Source organism: Delphinapterus leucas, chromosome 13 (genome assembly GCF_059928025.1).
Source record: "Delphinapterus leucas isolate spDelLeu-1000000601 "Yukka" chromosome 13, BTC_Dleu_Yukka2, whole genome shotgun sequence".
NCBI lineage: Eukaryota > Metazoa > Chordata > Mammalia > Artiodactyla > Monodontidae > Delphinapterus > Delphinapterus leucas.
In genome coordinates this window covers 39733328-39750619 of record NC_143141.1, presented here as the reverse complement: position 1 = coordinate 39750619, position 17292 = coordinate 39733328, and the positions used below count along the sequence as shown (strand labels likewise).

General features: G+C 41.9%; 1 protein-coding gene across 2 annotated transcripts in view; it reads left to right on the top strand.

The window, feature by feature from the left end:
* The window catches only part of ACTR2 (actin related protein 2), a 35250-nt gene extending 31983 nt beyond the window's left edge, over positions 1 to 3267 (top strand). For both annotated transcript variants that reach the window (XM_022597232.2, XM_089923090.1), the window contains exon 9: positions 526 to 3267. In XM_022597232.2, the coding sequence (XP_022452940.1) occupies positions 526 to 696 (171 nt within the window). In that variant the 3' untranslated portion in view covers positions 697 to 3267. The remainder of the gene's footprint in view (positions 1 to 525) is intronic.
* Positions 3268 to 17292: the final 14025 nt, after the last annotated feature.

Here is a 17292-nt window from a genome sequence, read left to right as displayed (position 1 = left end):
TAGAAAGTGACCTTTGCTTATAAGAAAAGAACTTAAAAAAATTAAAAAAATAAAAAAAAAAAAGAAAAGAACTTAAAGCTTACTCTATTGCATGGGACTACAATCATAGGGGCGTGAGACCTTGAAGAAACTATAGCAGTTCTCTTATCCCAACTCTTCATTTGACAGCTGGCCAGGTGATTTGCCCATTAGTGGGAAACCTGTCACAGGGCTCTGGTACTTGGGCTCTTGGTAGGGCGAACATGGAATTCATTGTTCAAATCAGGCTGCTTTTGAGAGTGACAAGGAGTGTAGTTAACGATGGGGCCACAGGTGTACATTGCAACTGTTCTAAGCACACTGGGATGGATGTGTGATCTCCTGGCTGTGAGCTTTGGGCAAATTACAAAATTTCTCTCTCTAACTGAGGTACTTACATCACAGGACCTTTGTGAGAATTCAACAAGAGAATATAAGAAAAGTCATTTTCATAAAGCAGAAAGCACCATGCGTGTGACGTTTTATCATCTCCTCTTTCTCTTTTAGAAATTCAAAATCCGCATTGAAGACCCACCCCGCAGAAAGCACATGGTATTCCTGGGTGGCGCAGTTCTAGCGGACATCATGAAGGACAAAGACAACTTCTGGATGACCCGACAGGAATACCAAGAAAAGGGTGTTCGTGTGCTGGAGAAACTTGGGGTGACTGTTCGATAAACTGCGAAGCTGGTTCCCATCACGCCCCTAATGCTTTCTTTTTTCCTTTATTGCCAATCTTTGAACTCATTCAACTCCAGGACATGGATGAGGCCTCTCTGTGCCCTTTGACTGGAAAGGTCAGGTTTTATTCTGGCGTCTTGCAGAAGTTTTGTTAAATTTGTGTTGATGTGGGTAAATCTAACTGCTTAATTCCACCACTTCCCTGCAAACACTAGAGGGCCAGGATCCTGTCTGCTGCTCTGTTTCTCCTAAGTAGGCATTTAGATCATTCCTGTAGCCGTCCTATTTTCACTTTCCTGTTCTAATGCTGCTAGTTTTTAGTCTTTAGCACACTAGGTGGTATGCCTTTATTAGCATAAGAAAAAACAACTTCCACAGGAGCTTTTATGTGTTATTGGGGTAGGGTGGTGAGGGCTGAGTGGGCGGCTGCTGAACCCTTTGTAGCGTTTCCCCTGTGGTGTGGCGCTTTCTATGTTACTGCTGCAGCTTTAAGTACCTTAAAGCTTCTGGTATTAACATTTTAGGGAAATGGTAGGCTCAGAACTAAAGTGTTTGGGGTGGGGTTTTGCGTGGAGGAAAGGGGGGGGTTTGGTTTTATTTTTTTGATTTTTGAGCTTTTCTGCTCTGGGGTACGTAAGATGAACTTTATTTACAATACTTTGATTTGGCAGGTTTTCTTCTACTTTTGGTCTGCCTGGAACTATTTCCATATGCTGTAAAAAGCAAGTGTAGTGTCCCATTATTATGTGACTTAGGGATTTTTTATTTGTATTTTAAAATCAACCAGATCAGCTGGGAGTAGACTCCCTAGAATCTACCAATGGAAAAGTAACATTGAAAAAAAGCTTTTGGAAATTTAAATTACAGACAAAAAGTGCTTAAGAGCTGGTATTTTTCTAAGTGCTTCTATTAATACCAGAAGCATTAAGGTAACCCAGTGCCAAGTACCATTCTTGCAAAATTCTTTTATATAACCGACCAGTGCTTATTTAATAAAAACAAGTAGATACATATAAATAATTACTGGCAGTAGGTTATAATTATTGGGTTAAAAATAACATTGAAATATGGGACTTGTGCCAGTTGGGTAATTTTCACTAGTTTTTTTTTGTTGCTATGTTTTCATTTAAAACCTGGAAGTGGAGTAAAATTTGACTATTTAAAATGTTGGCCAAAACAAATCAAGATTTAAATGCATATTTGTACTGAAAAACTAATCATAACTACTAAATCTCAGCCATCCTAAGCTTGAAAGAAGAATTGTTGGTATTTTGTAAATGTTAGCCGATCTACCTGTCAGAAAACCATATCTATGAATCCTGTTGGTATTGCTTGGTGTCTGAAAAAATATCAGATAGTACCCAGACTTGAATTCCTTCTAAATTTGAAAAATAAAGTAATAAGAAATTGTATCACTCTAAGTACAAAATGCACATTCTGGAGAAAGATGTTTTTCTTCATTTCAAAACATTCTTTACTAATAACGACTTTGAAAGAAGAAGCGTACTTTTTTGGGTGACTGAAATTGGAGAAATTATTGGCTATAGCATCTCTTCTTTTGTGAAGAAACTTAAAAATCAGTTTATATGAAATAAGCAGCAAAAGAAGGTTAGTTTTAATTATGCAGCTTCTGTTAATATTGTGTATTTTTTGTCTGTTTTACCTCAATTTGAACAAGTAAAAGAAGTTCGCCTGCATGCTGGACATGCTTCAGTACACGTGAATAGCCTATGAATAACGTTTGTTAGATTTTAGGGACGTGGGTATCAGAGTCACTTTGGAATTCTAAAGTGTTCCTAAGTCATGTTCTTATAAATCCCCGCCACCCCAGCCTTTTGAATACTGAGTTGTTAAAGGACACAGATGTAGGACCAGTATCTACTAGTTGTTCATTTCAGGTAAATGGATTGACTTCTGACCTTTGGTCATGATTTTAAAATATGGGGGTAGAAGACAACAAAGAATGGGATAGACTCTTAAATAAAGCAATGAAAGCATTTGTCATTTGTCCCTTGAATGTAGAATTTGGTTTTAATTTTATAATTCTGCTAGCAAACATGACAGTTAAAATGATGTATTAATATATAGAAAGAGTATAGTTTTTAAATTACATTTTATAATTTTCCTATTCCAAGGTGAAATAACGCATTTAGTAATTTGGGGGTGGGGTGGGGAAGTATCATGTTTAATTGGAGTTGTCAGGTATGAGTCCCTCAGAAATTAAATTTTTTTCGGTTTTAAAAGAGATCTGATATATAGCTCTTGAAAACCTTTGTCACTTAAACTTCCAATAATTAAAATTCTTTTCTTTTAAAATTAGAATTGCCAATGCCTTGACCTTTGAGAAGGGTTTCTTAGAAATAGGTCCTGCATTTAAACTTTTTTCTTTAAAATGTGGTATTGGAAAAAAAAATGTGGTATTGGATGTTAACTTTTACACAGTTCTGAGCACTGTCAACAATATTTGGAAAGTATTTTGAGAGATCAATGGAAAGTTAAACATTCTAAATTTAACATGAATACACTTCTTTTTGATTCAGAAAATAAAATCAGATTTTTCAAAGTAAATTTGAATTTTGTCTTTGTTTTTCCTCTTAATAGTATTTCTCTTTGGTTTCATTTTCTTATTTTTATTCATATTTTCGTTTTTGCTAATGCAAGACGGATCGACAACTTTATGCTAGTTGTTAGGCAAAGTTCAGTTCAGTGACATTCTACTATATGACAGAAAATAATTTATTTTTGGTATGATCTTTATTTCTGATATGATTTTAAATACCTAAGGGGGGGGGGGAAACCCTAGGAATAAAAGCAAATCACAGCTACAGCTCTGTTAGACTTTTTTCCCTCTAGGAGACTGTTTTGTCTCCCGGAAGATTTAAGGAGGCTTTGGCAGTGTTAGGAATGCTCGAGAGATCTATGTGGAACATGCCTCTTTTCAACAACATTTTACCTCATCTGCAGGCTTCTAGGCATATTATTTTTAACAAAGCAACTAAAGACACATGAAAATTTATTAAGCTGACCCAGCCCTTTCTTACTTTTATACTAGCCTTTGAGGATGGGGTCTGGGGAGCAGATGTGAGGATTTTTGTTTTTCTTGCTCCATGAACTTGTGTGCTTGAACCTCATTGCTCCCTTCACGGCCAGAGTCACTCAGGACTTCCTGAGGTTCTCCTCTGGTGTCTTTTATCCAGTCTCTTCCTGGTCACCAGAAGAATGGTGTGATTGCTATGTCCATGTTACAGAGGGGCACTGTATTAGGTGTCATTGTTGATGGAATGAATGTCTCAGTGCTCTTCATTCTTTTTTTCACCCACAAACCTTGACCACTGTACAACTGAGTGTGGTTATTAACTACTAATTTTAGAACCATTGAAGAGGATATCCAACGAAAGTGAACCAGAAACTCAAGGATTGATTTTAGCTCAATATTTAACATGCTGTCTAACCTTGGACTAATTGGCCAACTACCCACAGTACCTGGGAATATTTGTAGGATCACTTTTTTTCCTCCAGCACAAATTTCTTGAACTATTTAGAAGCTTGAAAATGCTACATCAGAGGTAAGTGGAGGAGGTGGGGGAAGGACCTGGAAAAGTATATTTGCAAGTGTTGAGTGCTTTGTAAAGGCCAAATTACTGACTTTAACCCTGCCATATTGCAGTTACTTTAGCTACAGAGTGAAAATAAAGTTGGGATGTAAATAAGGCAGCTCTTAGTAGTTAGTATTAGCAGGGAATTGGTTCCAGGACACTACCCATGTGTCCCCCCCAGGATAACAAAATCCAAGGATGCTCAAGCCCTTTATATAAAATGGCATGGTATTTACCTGTAATCTACACACATCCTCCTGTATTCTGTAAGTCATTCCTAGACTACTTATAATAACACAACGTGAAGGCTATGTAAATAGTTGCTGGGGCATGCAGCAAATTCAAGTTTTGCTTTTTGGAGTTTTCTGGAATTTATTTTCCTGAGTTTTTGTTTTTTACCAAATATTTTATAAATAAATAAAATTTATTTTATTTTTGGCTGCGTTGGGTCTTAGTTGTGGCATGGTACTCCTCGTTGTGCCACACGGGCCTCTCTCTAGTTGTGACCCACGTGCTCAGTAGTTGTGGCACATGGGCTTACTTGCCCCGCGGCACGTGGGATCTTAGTTCCCTGACCAGGGGTGGAACCTGTGTCCCCTGCATTGGAAGGTGGATTCTTAACCACTGGACCACCAGGGAAGCCCCTTCCTGAATATTTTCAGTCTGCAGTTGATTGAACCCACAGGTGTGGAAACTGCCTTACAGAGAGCCGACTGTATGTAAGTTCCAGTGACTTTTCACATTAAGCTTAACATTTAAAAAGCATCCTAAAGCATCTTGCTCTGCATTGGTTAAATAACATACAAAGTTAGGGAGAAAGAAGCTATTAATACTTTAGTTTAAATCATCTGCACTATGGCAGTGACAAAAAACAAGTCTTGTACCTACTGTAAGTATCTCAGTTTGTTACATGCAGATGCAAAATACCTAACTGGGTAGGGGGAATCCAGATCATCTTTCTCTTCCCTTTGGCAGAACAGAGTTCTTGTCCTGTCTTTCTCATATCTACCCTCAGTTCCTCCCACCCACTAGAGGAAAAAGGAAAGACTGGAAAGGACTCTGCAGATAATTTCCCTTGAAATAGAAGAATTACAGAATATTTTAACTAGGCTTGCATGGACCAGTTGAGAAGTTTGGGTTTGGGAAATGCAGAAACCAATCACAAGGATAAGGTACGGTTTTCAAGCTCAAGGTAGACTCTCGAGAACACTGCTCTTTGCCATTAACGTCAAGTTGAGCTCTTACCTGTTGAATGCTTTTTTTTTTTTAAGATTAGTAAGAAAACTAGTCAGCTGCTTTGTACTCCCTTGAATAGAGGTTTGAAAAAGGGCCCCAACTCTCAAGAGTAAGAATTCTACACATAAAAAAAGTATTTATAAATATTCAAATGTAAAGGTATTAATAGCAAATAAAGGTTGACATTTTAAGCAATCATTTCAGGAAATTCTGAGGTTAAGACCTGCCATAATATTAATTTGATCTTTTTGTTAAATGAGTACCTTGATGTGCAGGGGTTGTTGGGATTTTAATTTAGGCCTATCATATGCACAAGAAAATTTCAAGGCTTGTCTTACTTTAGGAAATCAAATGTAAGGATTTCCTCAGTGATAATTATTTCTATTTTTATATTTTCATATTTCATGCCAACTTAGTGTTTGAAAAGTAAGAAAGTTGTGCCTTAGTTTGCAACAGCATGGATATCATGTGATATCGCTTATATGTGGAATCTAAAAAAATGGTACAAATGAACTTATTTACAAAACAGAAAGAGACACAGACTTAGAGAACAACATGGTTATGGGGGCGGGGAGTGGAGGGGGGAAGGGTGGGGGGGAGGGATAGATTGCAAGTTTGGGGTTGACACGTACACACTGCTCTACTTAAAATAGATTACCAACAAGGACCTACCGTATAACAGGGAAGGCTGCTCAATATTCAGTAATAACCTAAATGGGTAAAGAATTTGAAAAAGAATAGATACGTGTATATGTATAACTGAATCACTTTGCTGTACACCTGAAACTAACACAACATTGTTAGTCAACTATACTCCAGTATAAAATAAAAATTAGGGCTTCCCTGGTGGCGCAGTGGTTGAGAGTCCGCCTGCCAATGCAGGAGACATGGGTTCGTGCCCCGGTCCGGGAAGATCCCACATACCACAGAGCGGCTGGGCCCGTGAGCTGTGGCTGCTGAGCCTGCGCATCCGGAGCCTGTGCTCCGCAACGGGAGAGGCCGCAACAGTGAGAGGCCCACGTACCACAAAAAAAAAAAAAAAAAAGAAAAAGAGAAATTTGGGCCTTAACTGAGGTTCAAATGTTGAAAGTAGTAAGTTGATAATATACATTTGACCCCTTAATTTGAAATCTTCAGTGTACCTCCAAATGTGTGTGTGTGTTTGTATATGTTTTCTTAGATCTATCTACATGTGAAAGTGTTTGGCATTCAATTTAAGAACTATTGAGAAGGAATGTAGGTTTGGAACCTAAAACTATTGACTAGGTACAATTCAAAGGATCTTGATCAATTAGGGAAGCCATTTTGCTTGTTTTGCTTTTACTTAGCAGTTTAGGTAGAATTTAATATGTCAAGTAGCCTACAGAAAATTTATGTAGCTAGAGTATAATTATATAATTTTAAAAAGACTCAGATCATTGCCTCTCAATGTCTTTGAAGTCAGAATCACATGGAATGTTTAAAAGCGCAAGTTCCTGGGCCCCACTCTGGACCTCCAAATTTGACTCTTGGTCCTGAGGATTTTCCTGTTTTCCAACTGCACTGATGGTTCTGATCCCCGCCAAAGCCCTCACTCCCCTGCTGTAGGATATTAACAGGACGAACAGGACCCGCTCCCCAGGGCCCACACCTGCATGCCCTTGTCTCGCTCTTCTGAAAACTTCTAGAGCTTTCAGCAAATAGGTTCAGAAGTGAACAAGCCCTGGAAACCGACGTTGACCTCCACCCCACCGCCCCAAACAAATCCTCAGTTCAGGTGGTGATACTATCCTTTGCTCAAAATGCAAATTCTTCTGGGACAGTTAAAGCAGCATCAGTCATTTACAGGTTGGGGTGAGTTAAAAGGAAGTCCAGTGACTCAGACTCACACCTAGTGAAGATTAGCAGCTCTTTGTGATTTAAGTGGAGGGAAGGTCTAAGTTTCACCTGAGTCCATTGGTGAAAACAGGCAGGATCCTGAGGAGAGTAAAAAAGTCAGGAGGGTAAGTTCACTTTTTAGGGGCCCCTGTAGATGCGAGTTGGGTGCTGGAAGTGGTGAAGTAACCAGAGCAAACTGCTTATTTCAGAGTGGTTTTTAGAGATGTTTCCTCCTCCCTTCTGACTTGCATGGTTCCCAGCTCCCTGAGCTCAAGGTAGTACAGCTAGTACTACGATCCAACCACTTGACTGAAATGATTTGTAGTCTGGCCAAGGAGCCCACCCACCAGATGTAGCTTTACTTCTGGAGAGGAAATATCTGTTTCAAGTTCCATGCAACTAACATACAAGCGAACTTGGATGCAGTGTGGAGACCACTTATATATAATTGATTCAAGTTTTGATTTTTTTTAAGCTCAGTTTGTTATAAAATTGGGAAGTTTGTGGAATTTTATTATTTTAGTTGATAGCTGCTAGAGATAGAAACAAAAGCTTACTCTTGCATTTGCTCTTTTAGGCAGGAATAATTGTAGCCAGAGATTTGCACGGAGGGGGGCGGGGCACTGCAGCTACTACATATTAAAATTAAGCAACCAGCTGCAGGTGAGGAGGTGGTTAGTTTTCAGTGCAGAGACGCTCTCTAAGGAGGAGGTTGGTGGATCCTCTGGGTGAGTAGGAAGTGAATTTTATCTTCTGAACCTAATTCTTATATAGCTCATATAAGTAAGTTTTAGCATCTTCTGTAGAAGCAAAGTGTGTGGTTGATGCTGGATGCATTTCTTGCTATTTGTTTGCCTGCATATCTCATTCCTACTGTTTTAAGCTTCTCTTAAATTTTCCATTTCACCCTGGAGCACACAGCAAATATCCTCCAGCATTTTAAGCACCACCTCTGATAGTACAGTTAGCTAAAAATGTGTATCAGATGTTTAGAGCCTTCTTTGTTCGCCGTGTTGACGCAGAGTTTGCCCAAAAGTGGAAATGTTTATGATGTCCAATAGTCACTTTAATGACTGCTATCAATACATTTCTTACGACATGAAAACTGACTGAAAAATCACAAGGTCCCCTAAAGCAGAATGCTGTTCGTAATGTGGATTTGGGGGGTATCAGTGTTTCCGATTTGCCTTTTCTCAAACACACAGGTGAAGGCTGTGCTAGGAAAACTACCTTCTGACTTTAAGCTACTATTCTTTTAAAACGGTGTGACAATTTCTTGGTTGTCTTTTTTTTAAGTTTTGGATAATTTTACTAATCTCAGAAAAGAGATGGCTGAGTTATCTTTCTCTTCCATTTTATATATGTAGCACTCTTATGCCTTAAACATTTTTTCTCTTCATACCATTCAAAGGAAGCTAAGATTTGTGGTGTGAGCCAATGGAAATCTTCTGCTAGGTATTTGTTTTTTTAAAAAAAATTGAAAAGGCTTCCTTGAGCATTCTAAATGAAAGTTTTCTTTGTTTTGTTGCATTTGTGGGTCTTTCGAACAAATATATGAGGGGAAAGATTTATGTAATGAAATGCCCATGTTTTAAGGGTCTAAAGAAGCTTAGATTTATGGCACTCCCACCCCCATCTCTGCTGTCAAATCACTGAGACGAAAACGTCTGAATATGGCCTGGATCACAAAAAAAACCTTTGCTGTTCCCACATTCTCTGAAATGACATCTTAAACTCTTATAGCTCAAGCTTTGCTAACCGGCAAACTAAACTAAATGGAAGCCCGCTTCACTAGCTGATTTGATTCAAAAACCTGACACCGAAGGAGGGCCTTTTCCCACTAAATTTCAGTACAATAATTACTTTCAAGAATATATCCTGTTTTCTTCAGGCGTGGAGCTTGTCTGCTAAAATAATTATGTGTGAGGCAGACAGGGAAAGAATTGCATCTGCGAAAGGCAGGACGAGTTTAGGAGATGAGGAGGTAAGCCCCTCGCTGACTCACAGCTGCCCACCCTGCAAGGAGAGAGCTGGCCAAGAACATCCACGCTGATTTATGGAGGAGAAATGAGGAAACCATTTATCCCAGATCTCTTGGATTTGTGACAATGTCAGTGTAAACTGTTTCCATTCAGACCAAGAGGGAATTCCGAGTCTCCGAGGTGTTCCCTCTCCCACCTCTTCCTCTCCTAGGACGTTCAGGCTGGTGGTTCTAAAACCTTGGGGTGCCTGAGAATCTCTTGGGGAGCTAATTATGGCGCAGATACCTGGCCCCACTTCCCGAAATTGAGGCGGTGGCACTCTCAGAAGGGCTCATTTACACTTAGAAAAACATGAACCAGAAACCCGGGGGGTTTTGTTCAGAATTAAGCTACAGCCTCAATGATAAAAATCTGGGTGTGTTTTTCCAAAGCTTTCATTTAATTGGGAGTTTTCTAACAGAATGAAGACAAAGGCTCTCCCGCCTAGAATTTACCACCAGGGACTCTTGGATTCCCGGTTAATCGTTTCTCCCCCTCCCTTCCCCTCCCCTCCCCCCTCCCTCCCTCCCTCTCTCCCTCTCCCCCTCTCCCCTCCCCCTACTGTAAGACTAGAGAAAACCGGCTTCCGTTATTACTGTACCTTAATTTTACTTACAAAGGAAAGTGTTGCCAGTCTCATCTGTTTCAAAGGGCCTTTGTTTGAAATCCCTTTTGGAAATGGAGCACATTTTCCTGGTTTACTGCCTTTCAGAGAACAAGAATGCATCTTAAACAAGTGTTTTTTGAACTTTTAAAGCTCCTTGACTTTCTGTGAGCTGAGCCAACAGAGGTCTTCAGGCTCTACATTCATTAACGGAGTCACATAGGAAGCATTAGCGACAAGGATGCCAACACGACAGAAAGCTGTAATGGTCACCATTTATTGAGCACACACTAAGAACCAGGCGCTGTCCCTCAGGGCACTTTACCAGCATTCTCTTGTATTTCAAATCGGATTTATTACCTTCACTTTGTAGATAGGAAGATAGATTGCAAAGGTAAAGTAACCCGGGGACTTCCCTGGCGGTCCAGTGGTTAAGACTTCCACACTTCCAATGCAGGGGGTGCGGGTTTGATCCCTGGTCGGGGAGCTAAGATCCCAAATGCCATACGGTGTGACCAAAAAAAAAAAAAAAAAAAAAAATGTCAAGTAACTGGAACAAGGACTCAGAGCTAGGAAATTCAGAGGCAGAGTTGAACTCAAGCATCTGGCTGCACAACCTTTGCTTCAACACCCTGCCATGGTTCTGCGTGATGGTCATCCGAGTCTCTCTGTCTCTCTAAGCCTCGACCAGCTTAGGACCTCGCCTGGACTCCACCCTCCACTCAGAGGCCTTGGGAAAAGCACTTGTCTCTTGTGTGCCTTAATTTAACTCAAGCCCATGAGTAAAGTGCCCCAGCCCGGAGTGGTTGACATCCCAAGTGCCATTAAAAAAGTGCTTTGATATGAAGTGCCCCATAAGAGCTTGCTCTTCTGTTTATAGCAAATCATTCCCATGAAAAAAATTAAGTGGAGACTGGGAGTAAACAAGTCAGTGGTCTGCTGGGCAAAGGCATTTAAATCCAGAGGGGCTTGTCACACTTTGAGAATTTACCAAGCTCAAACTTTTTTTCGGGGGAGGCTTAGTTTTTGCCTACCAAGTGTTCATTCTGGCCCTGAATTTAGATCAGAACTTGACAAATTCATCAGTGGAGATCTCAAAATCGCCACTCACCACAGGAAGGCAAGAAATGGAAAGAATGTCAGTTATTAAGGTTAGCAGTGGCCCCTGGAATCCAAATGGCCCTTGAAAAGAACACTTGGGAAGGGGAAACATTTGAATCACTTAAATCTGCTAAGGACTTGCCCTGTATGGAATGCTCTGAGGGTGGCGAGTGCATGGACAACGCTCTCAGAGTGACTGTCATGCATGGGGGACAACATAATGGGAGGCCATCTGCAGAGGCTAAACTGTGGAGGGCCATTGCCTTCTGGGAGACAGTGACTCTGCTCCCATGCAGAGCAGCTGTGTGTCACTTAAGCAGCAGCTAAATTTGCTCGCTCTCTGAATTCGAGGGTGTTTCCCAGATCTCTGCGCCATGAACAGCAGTGCTGTTTAAGGTGGCCTTTATTGCTTTCATCCCCTTTGGCCAGGAGCAGAGGGAGGGTCCTGGCTCTGGGTCTCCATCGCTGCTGCAGGAGGACGTGATTCGTGGTTAGCCCATCTCTAAAAGCCCTGGGGAGCCAAGGGTAGGAAGGAAGGAGGGAAGTTGTGTAGCATAAACAAAACAAAAGAAAACCAAAAAAAGCGGCAAGAAAGTACTTCAGATGTGCAAGGATCTGTAATTCACATACCCGTGGGACAGCTGAGGGTTAGGACCTGGTTTAAATGTTTTCACATGGAATGGAAATATCAAGGAAAAAGCAACCCAGCGTTGGAGGGCCTGACTTGGTTTAAAGAGGTCCTGGAAACAGATTCCTCTTATGTTTCTGGATATTTAGACACATCAAGTCCTATACATAAATTGTTTAAAAATATATGTAGCAGGTTATCCCATAAAGCCATTTATATTGCCAGTCTGCCTTCAGTTTTCCATGAGAGGATGAAATACATTTTATGAGATTTGGTTGAAAATAATTGATCACTTTTTTAAAAAAAACTATGGTTTAAAAGAAGTGAATATACGGATAAAAAGTATGAAATGATCTCTTGGGTGTTCATCAAAACCCGTTCCAAATGAAGGAGTCTCCAGCAGCAACCATTTTAGAGTAACTGGGCTGTTGCCTGGTGACCTTCACAATGCAGTGCTTTTATAACCAAAGGAGAGATTCCTCAGGATTGATGCTGTGGGCCACACCTCAGAGATGGTTTTTTTTCCCACTATCTTAATGGCCCTTTGGATAGAACCAAACAAACACCTTTAAAAAGTAGGAGTGGTGGACATTTTAATAGGCTGCTAAATTATCTCAGTATGAGGTGCGCCAGGGATTACTAAGCCAAACGGTATGTTGCAATTGGAAGTGGTCAGCCTGACGCAGCTGTTCTGGTGAAGGGCTTGAGGGCCAGCTCACGTGGGAGCCAAAGTTTTTGCAAGTTTTGTACACGTATATGTGTTAAATTAATTTGAAGGTGATCTGTCAAGTTGAACTTGACAGTGAGCCAAAAACCAAAACAAAAAAAAATAACAAAATCAACTCATGACGATGTTCGTTTCAGTTTGTGCAAGATAAGCACATTTGAAAGTTCCTGTGTATTGAACTGACTTTGTAGGAAACACCTTTTTTCCCTCACTGGATAACATTATTAGCCTGTGTTATTTAGCCTGTATTATTTAGCCTGTTTTAGTTACACTCATTGAATCTTAAAGCTTGCATGTAAGGTTAGGGGTTCCCGTGGTTGAAAGCTTTCAAGCTGCATTTCCTAAATCAAACGGCGGGGTGGGGAGGTAAAGTAACTTCCCTAGTCATTCAACAGAACTTGAAAGGGGCTAAATGTCTGCAGGTATCATCCCTCCTTCCCTTTTCAAAGTAGCCCTCAAAGTTGGTCTGAAGCCAGTGACATTTAAAATCACTGTATTTGCATGAAAGTCTCTGCGTTTTGAATTTGAAGAAGTTAACTGTTCTCTGGGGCTCTAACCTGGGTGAGAGGCAGCCTGGGGTAATTTCCCTAACAGTGTTTGGTGAAACCCAAGCAAGACACCTTACTCTCTGTGGTCCAGTGAGTTAGGGCATCGCTGCACGAACCTCCCTTGCAGCATAGTGGAGTCTCAGGGAAGCCCTACAGGAAGGAAATGGAGTGGACTTTTATTTGCCCGGCGCAAAGTCCCTCTCGTAATCACCGCCTCCTTCCTCTCTCTGGCCACCCATCTATTAACACTATGCAAGGCACGTTCTGGAAAATCATGGTCCTGGCCAGCAGCATAGACACAGTAGTGGTGGCCACATCCCACATTCCTGGGCCCCTTTCTTCTCATCTGGAAACAGCAGGTTTCCAGGTGCTTGAAATAGTTATTACTTCCAGTCTCCTCCTCAGAAGGTTCACTTTAGAACTAAGATTTGAGGATTTTCCAGATTTCATTTTTTGTATTCAGAATAAGCCTTGAAGTGCCAGAACAACAGAGGGAAGATGGTGACAGCAAAAGCAAGTACAGGAGCCTAGTGAGCGTGAAAACAACCTAGAAGCTGGGCGTTTTCCCTGGTTGCCTCGTCGGTGCTGTATTCGTGGATGTGGTCATGATGACTGTGGCCACCAAGCTTCTGTGGAACTCTCTTCCCATATTTAGGGGTTTTTCTACATTGTTAAGTGCTGCCTCCTTGAGACAGAAGTCACTGCTCGGTGTGCCCATCAGGCACTTCCACTTGGGAAGCAGACCCCCAGAGGAATGGTTTCCTGCCGAGGGGGTGGGAAGCAGCACAGGCCTGGGGCTCTTGAGTGCGGCCGTGCAGGGCCCCTGCTCTCCAGTGCCCAGCGTCAGAGGTGTGGGCAGCAGAGGCTGTGTCCACAAGGGGAGGTGGTGGCTTTCCTTAGTAACTGAGTGAGCTCCCACGTATCCCTTAGTAATTTCTTTTCAGCTAAAACCGTCCAGGGCAGGTTACGCTGATCGCAGCTAAGACCCTGACTAGTATACGTACTTTCTGTCCCAAATGGCCAGGATGCAATTCTGTCTTTTTTTTTTTTAAAGGTTTAATTTTATTTATTTTTTAAATTTTGGCTGCGTTGGGTCTTTGTTGCTGTGCACGGGCTTTCTCTAGTTGCGGCGAGCAGGGGCTACTCTTCGTTGCGGTGCACGGGCTTCTCATTGCGGTGGCTTCTTGTTGCGGAGCAAGGGCTCTAGGCGCACGGGCTTCAGTAGGTGTGGCACGCAGGCTCAGTAGTTGTGGCGCACGGGCTTAGTTGCTCGTCGGCATGTGGGATCTTCCTGGACCAGGGCACGAACCTGTGTCCCCTGCATTGGCAGGCGGATTCTCAACCACTGTGCCACCAGGGAAGTCCCGCAATTCTGTCTTAATGAAACTGGTGCTTTGCAATGAAGGACACAGGAGGTATTTTGGACACATTTAGTTCAGTAAAATAGAATGTGTTCATTCCTTTAAATGTCTGGGATAAGAGCTCTGTATACCACGCAGAGTAGAGGCTGGCTCAATATTTGTCAAACTAAAGATGACTTTCGTTTTCAAGTGAGAGGCCCCACTCAGTCCCCCTCCGTCTGGTAGAGTGAGCATCTGACTTAACGATTTTCATAGGAGCAGAAGGTCAGAAGAACAGAGAATGTACTCAGTTATGTCCTGCTGAGTTTATTTTTTTCACTCCAAGAATATGGTAAGAGTAATAAAATCCCAAGTAAATTTCCAGGAAATGTGGAGGAATTTATAAATGATCATAAAGTAAGACAAGTTCACTGTGTTTTCCCCCTTCCTTAGAGGAGCTGGGAGTAGAGTGGGGAGGAGGTTGGTGAAGCATCAGAATTGTATTTGTGCCCCCTCTAAAACCAAGCAGAAATGTTAGAAACCAAGAAAGCCATGCTGCAAAGTGTTTTCCTTGTTGTCAAGAAACTGGAGAATTATTTAATCAAATAAAAACGAAGATTCAAAATTCACTGTCTACTATGGGCTTAGCTCTGCTGGCTACTCTAAGGAATACTGCAGCAATGTTTATTTTTCCCGAAACATTTGAGAGACGTCGTGCCCCTTTATCTCGTATTAAAGGTATTAAGGTACCTCAGTGTGTATTTCCTAAGAACAGGATATTCTCTTACAGAGCCATTGTACAGTGATCAAATTCAAGAAATCTAATACTGTTACAATGTTTTCTCTTCTACACTCCATATTCAAGTTTGTCAATTGGCCCAACAAGCTTGCAAAGCATTTTCCCCCATTCCAGTGAAGAATCAAATCCTGTACCACCTATGGCATTTAGATGTCTTGTCTCTTTTGTTTCTTTACTCTGGAACAGTTCCTCAGCTTTGACGTTGACATTGAAATGTTTGAAGAATAGAGGCCAGTGATTTTATTGACTGTTCCTCCATTTGGGTTCCTCAGATGTTTCCTAGTGACTAGGTTCAGGTTACGTAGCCTTGGCCAAAAGACAACGTAAGTGATGTTGGGTGATGTCCACCTACGGTTCCTTTAGTTCACCTGGTCCATGCGTGGTCAGGCTTCTCTCCTGCATAGTTACCATCTTTGCCTTTTAACTAATAAGCAATCTGTAGGGTGATATACCTTGTCTTCTAAGGGACTGGGACATACCACCACATTAGTGGAGGAGGTCGCAGAGGGCAATGATGAGAAGTGGCTTAAATCCTGACTGCCATTCGCTAGCTGTGTGACCTTGGGCAAGTCACCTAACCTCTCAGATCCACCTTTCCCCATCTGTAGAACGGAGTAATAATATTTCCGTCCAGCGTTGTCAAGAGGATAAATATGTAAGGTGCTTGGCCCACGGGAGGCATTGCACAAACATTAGCGTACTTCTTCCCTCGCTCCTTTTAAACTTTTTAAAAGTAGCCTTTTAAAGGTTACTTTAGGGCGGTGGTTTGTTGATCTCACTATTGTTTCACTCACTATCCAGGGACATCAAGGACAAGAAAGACATACAATGCGACACATATGGCAAGAGGCAGGAAACACCAGATATGCACTAGGGGCCTAGGGGGAAATGTCTGGAGTTCTCTTCGGAAGTGCCAGGAGCAGGGGTTGAGGGAGCAATAAAAACGGCGGTCTTGAGGTGCGTGGTCACACTCAGCTGGAGAGTCAGCTATAAGGAAAGTGGCCAGTGGGACTCAGGTTATGAGACTTGACTTGGGCTCTAGGACTCCAGCTCTGCAACCTCAAGGACCCAGGGGTTTCACCCCACACCCAGACCAGAATCTGCTCTGCGCCCCACCACCAGCTGTCTCCCTGAAGTCCCTGGGAAAACCATCCCTCTGCTCTCAGCCTCCATTTCCTTATCTGTAGAATGAGGGGTTTTGACCAAATCTGTTGTTCTCAATCCAGGCTGGGCATGAGAACCAGTAGGGGAATTTTAAGAAAATGCCAGTTCCTGGGCCCATCCCCAAACCAATGAAATCAGAACCCAGACATCAGAATTTTTCAAAAGTTCCCCAGGTGATTACACCGTAAGCCAAATTTGAGAACCACAGGACTAATCTCAAATGTCCTTCCTAGCCTCCAGTGTCTATGAATACTTGAATGGATTATTCTGAGGAACTGAGTTTCCTGGCGAACTTAGAATTCGCCACCGAAAATTCCTCCTCATTTCTATTCCTATTTTTGAAAACATTTCTAAAGTGAATAAGTCTAATTGTGAAGGTCCTTCTTACCTTGATGTTTCTATGGCTACGTGAGAAGGATATTCTGAGGAACTGGAGTCTTCTGGTTAATTTAGAACTGCACCAAAGATTCCTTTTCATTTTTATTCCTTTTTTTTTTTTTTTTTTTTTTTGCGGTGTGCGGGCCTCTCACTGTTGTGGCCTCTCCCGTTGCGGAGCACAGGCTCCGGATGCGCAGGCTCACGGGCCCAGCCGCTCCACGGCATGTGGGATCTTCCCGGACCAGGGCATGAACCCATGTCCCCTGCATCGGCAGGCGGACTCTCAACCACTGTGCCACCAGGGAAGCCCTTTTATTCCTATTTTTGAAAACTTTTCTATTTTCATTTTTATTCCTATTTTTGAAAACTTTCTAAAGTGTACAGTTTCCTGCCTAGGGAAACAGGGGCAGTAACTTCCTAACATGGGGGCTACTGCATGCCCTTTCCCGAGCCAGGGCAGACATTACTAATTGATGATGACACCTGCAACTTGCCTTAAAAGTCCTCAACCTTAGCAGCCACAACCAATCAGCTGACGCTTGAGATGAATCCTATCTGCCATTCTGGGTATGGTGAATTTAGCTCGATATTTCT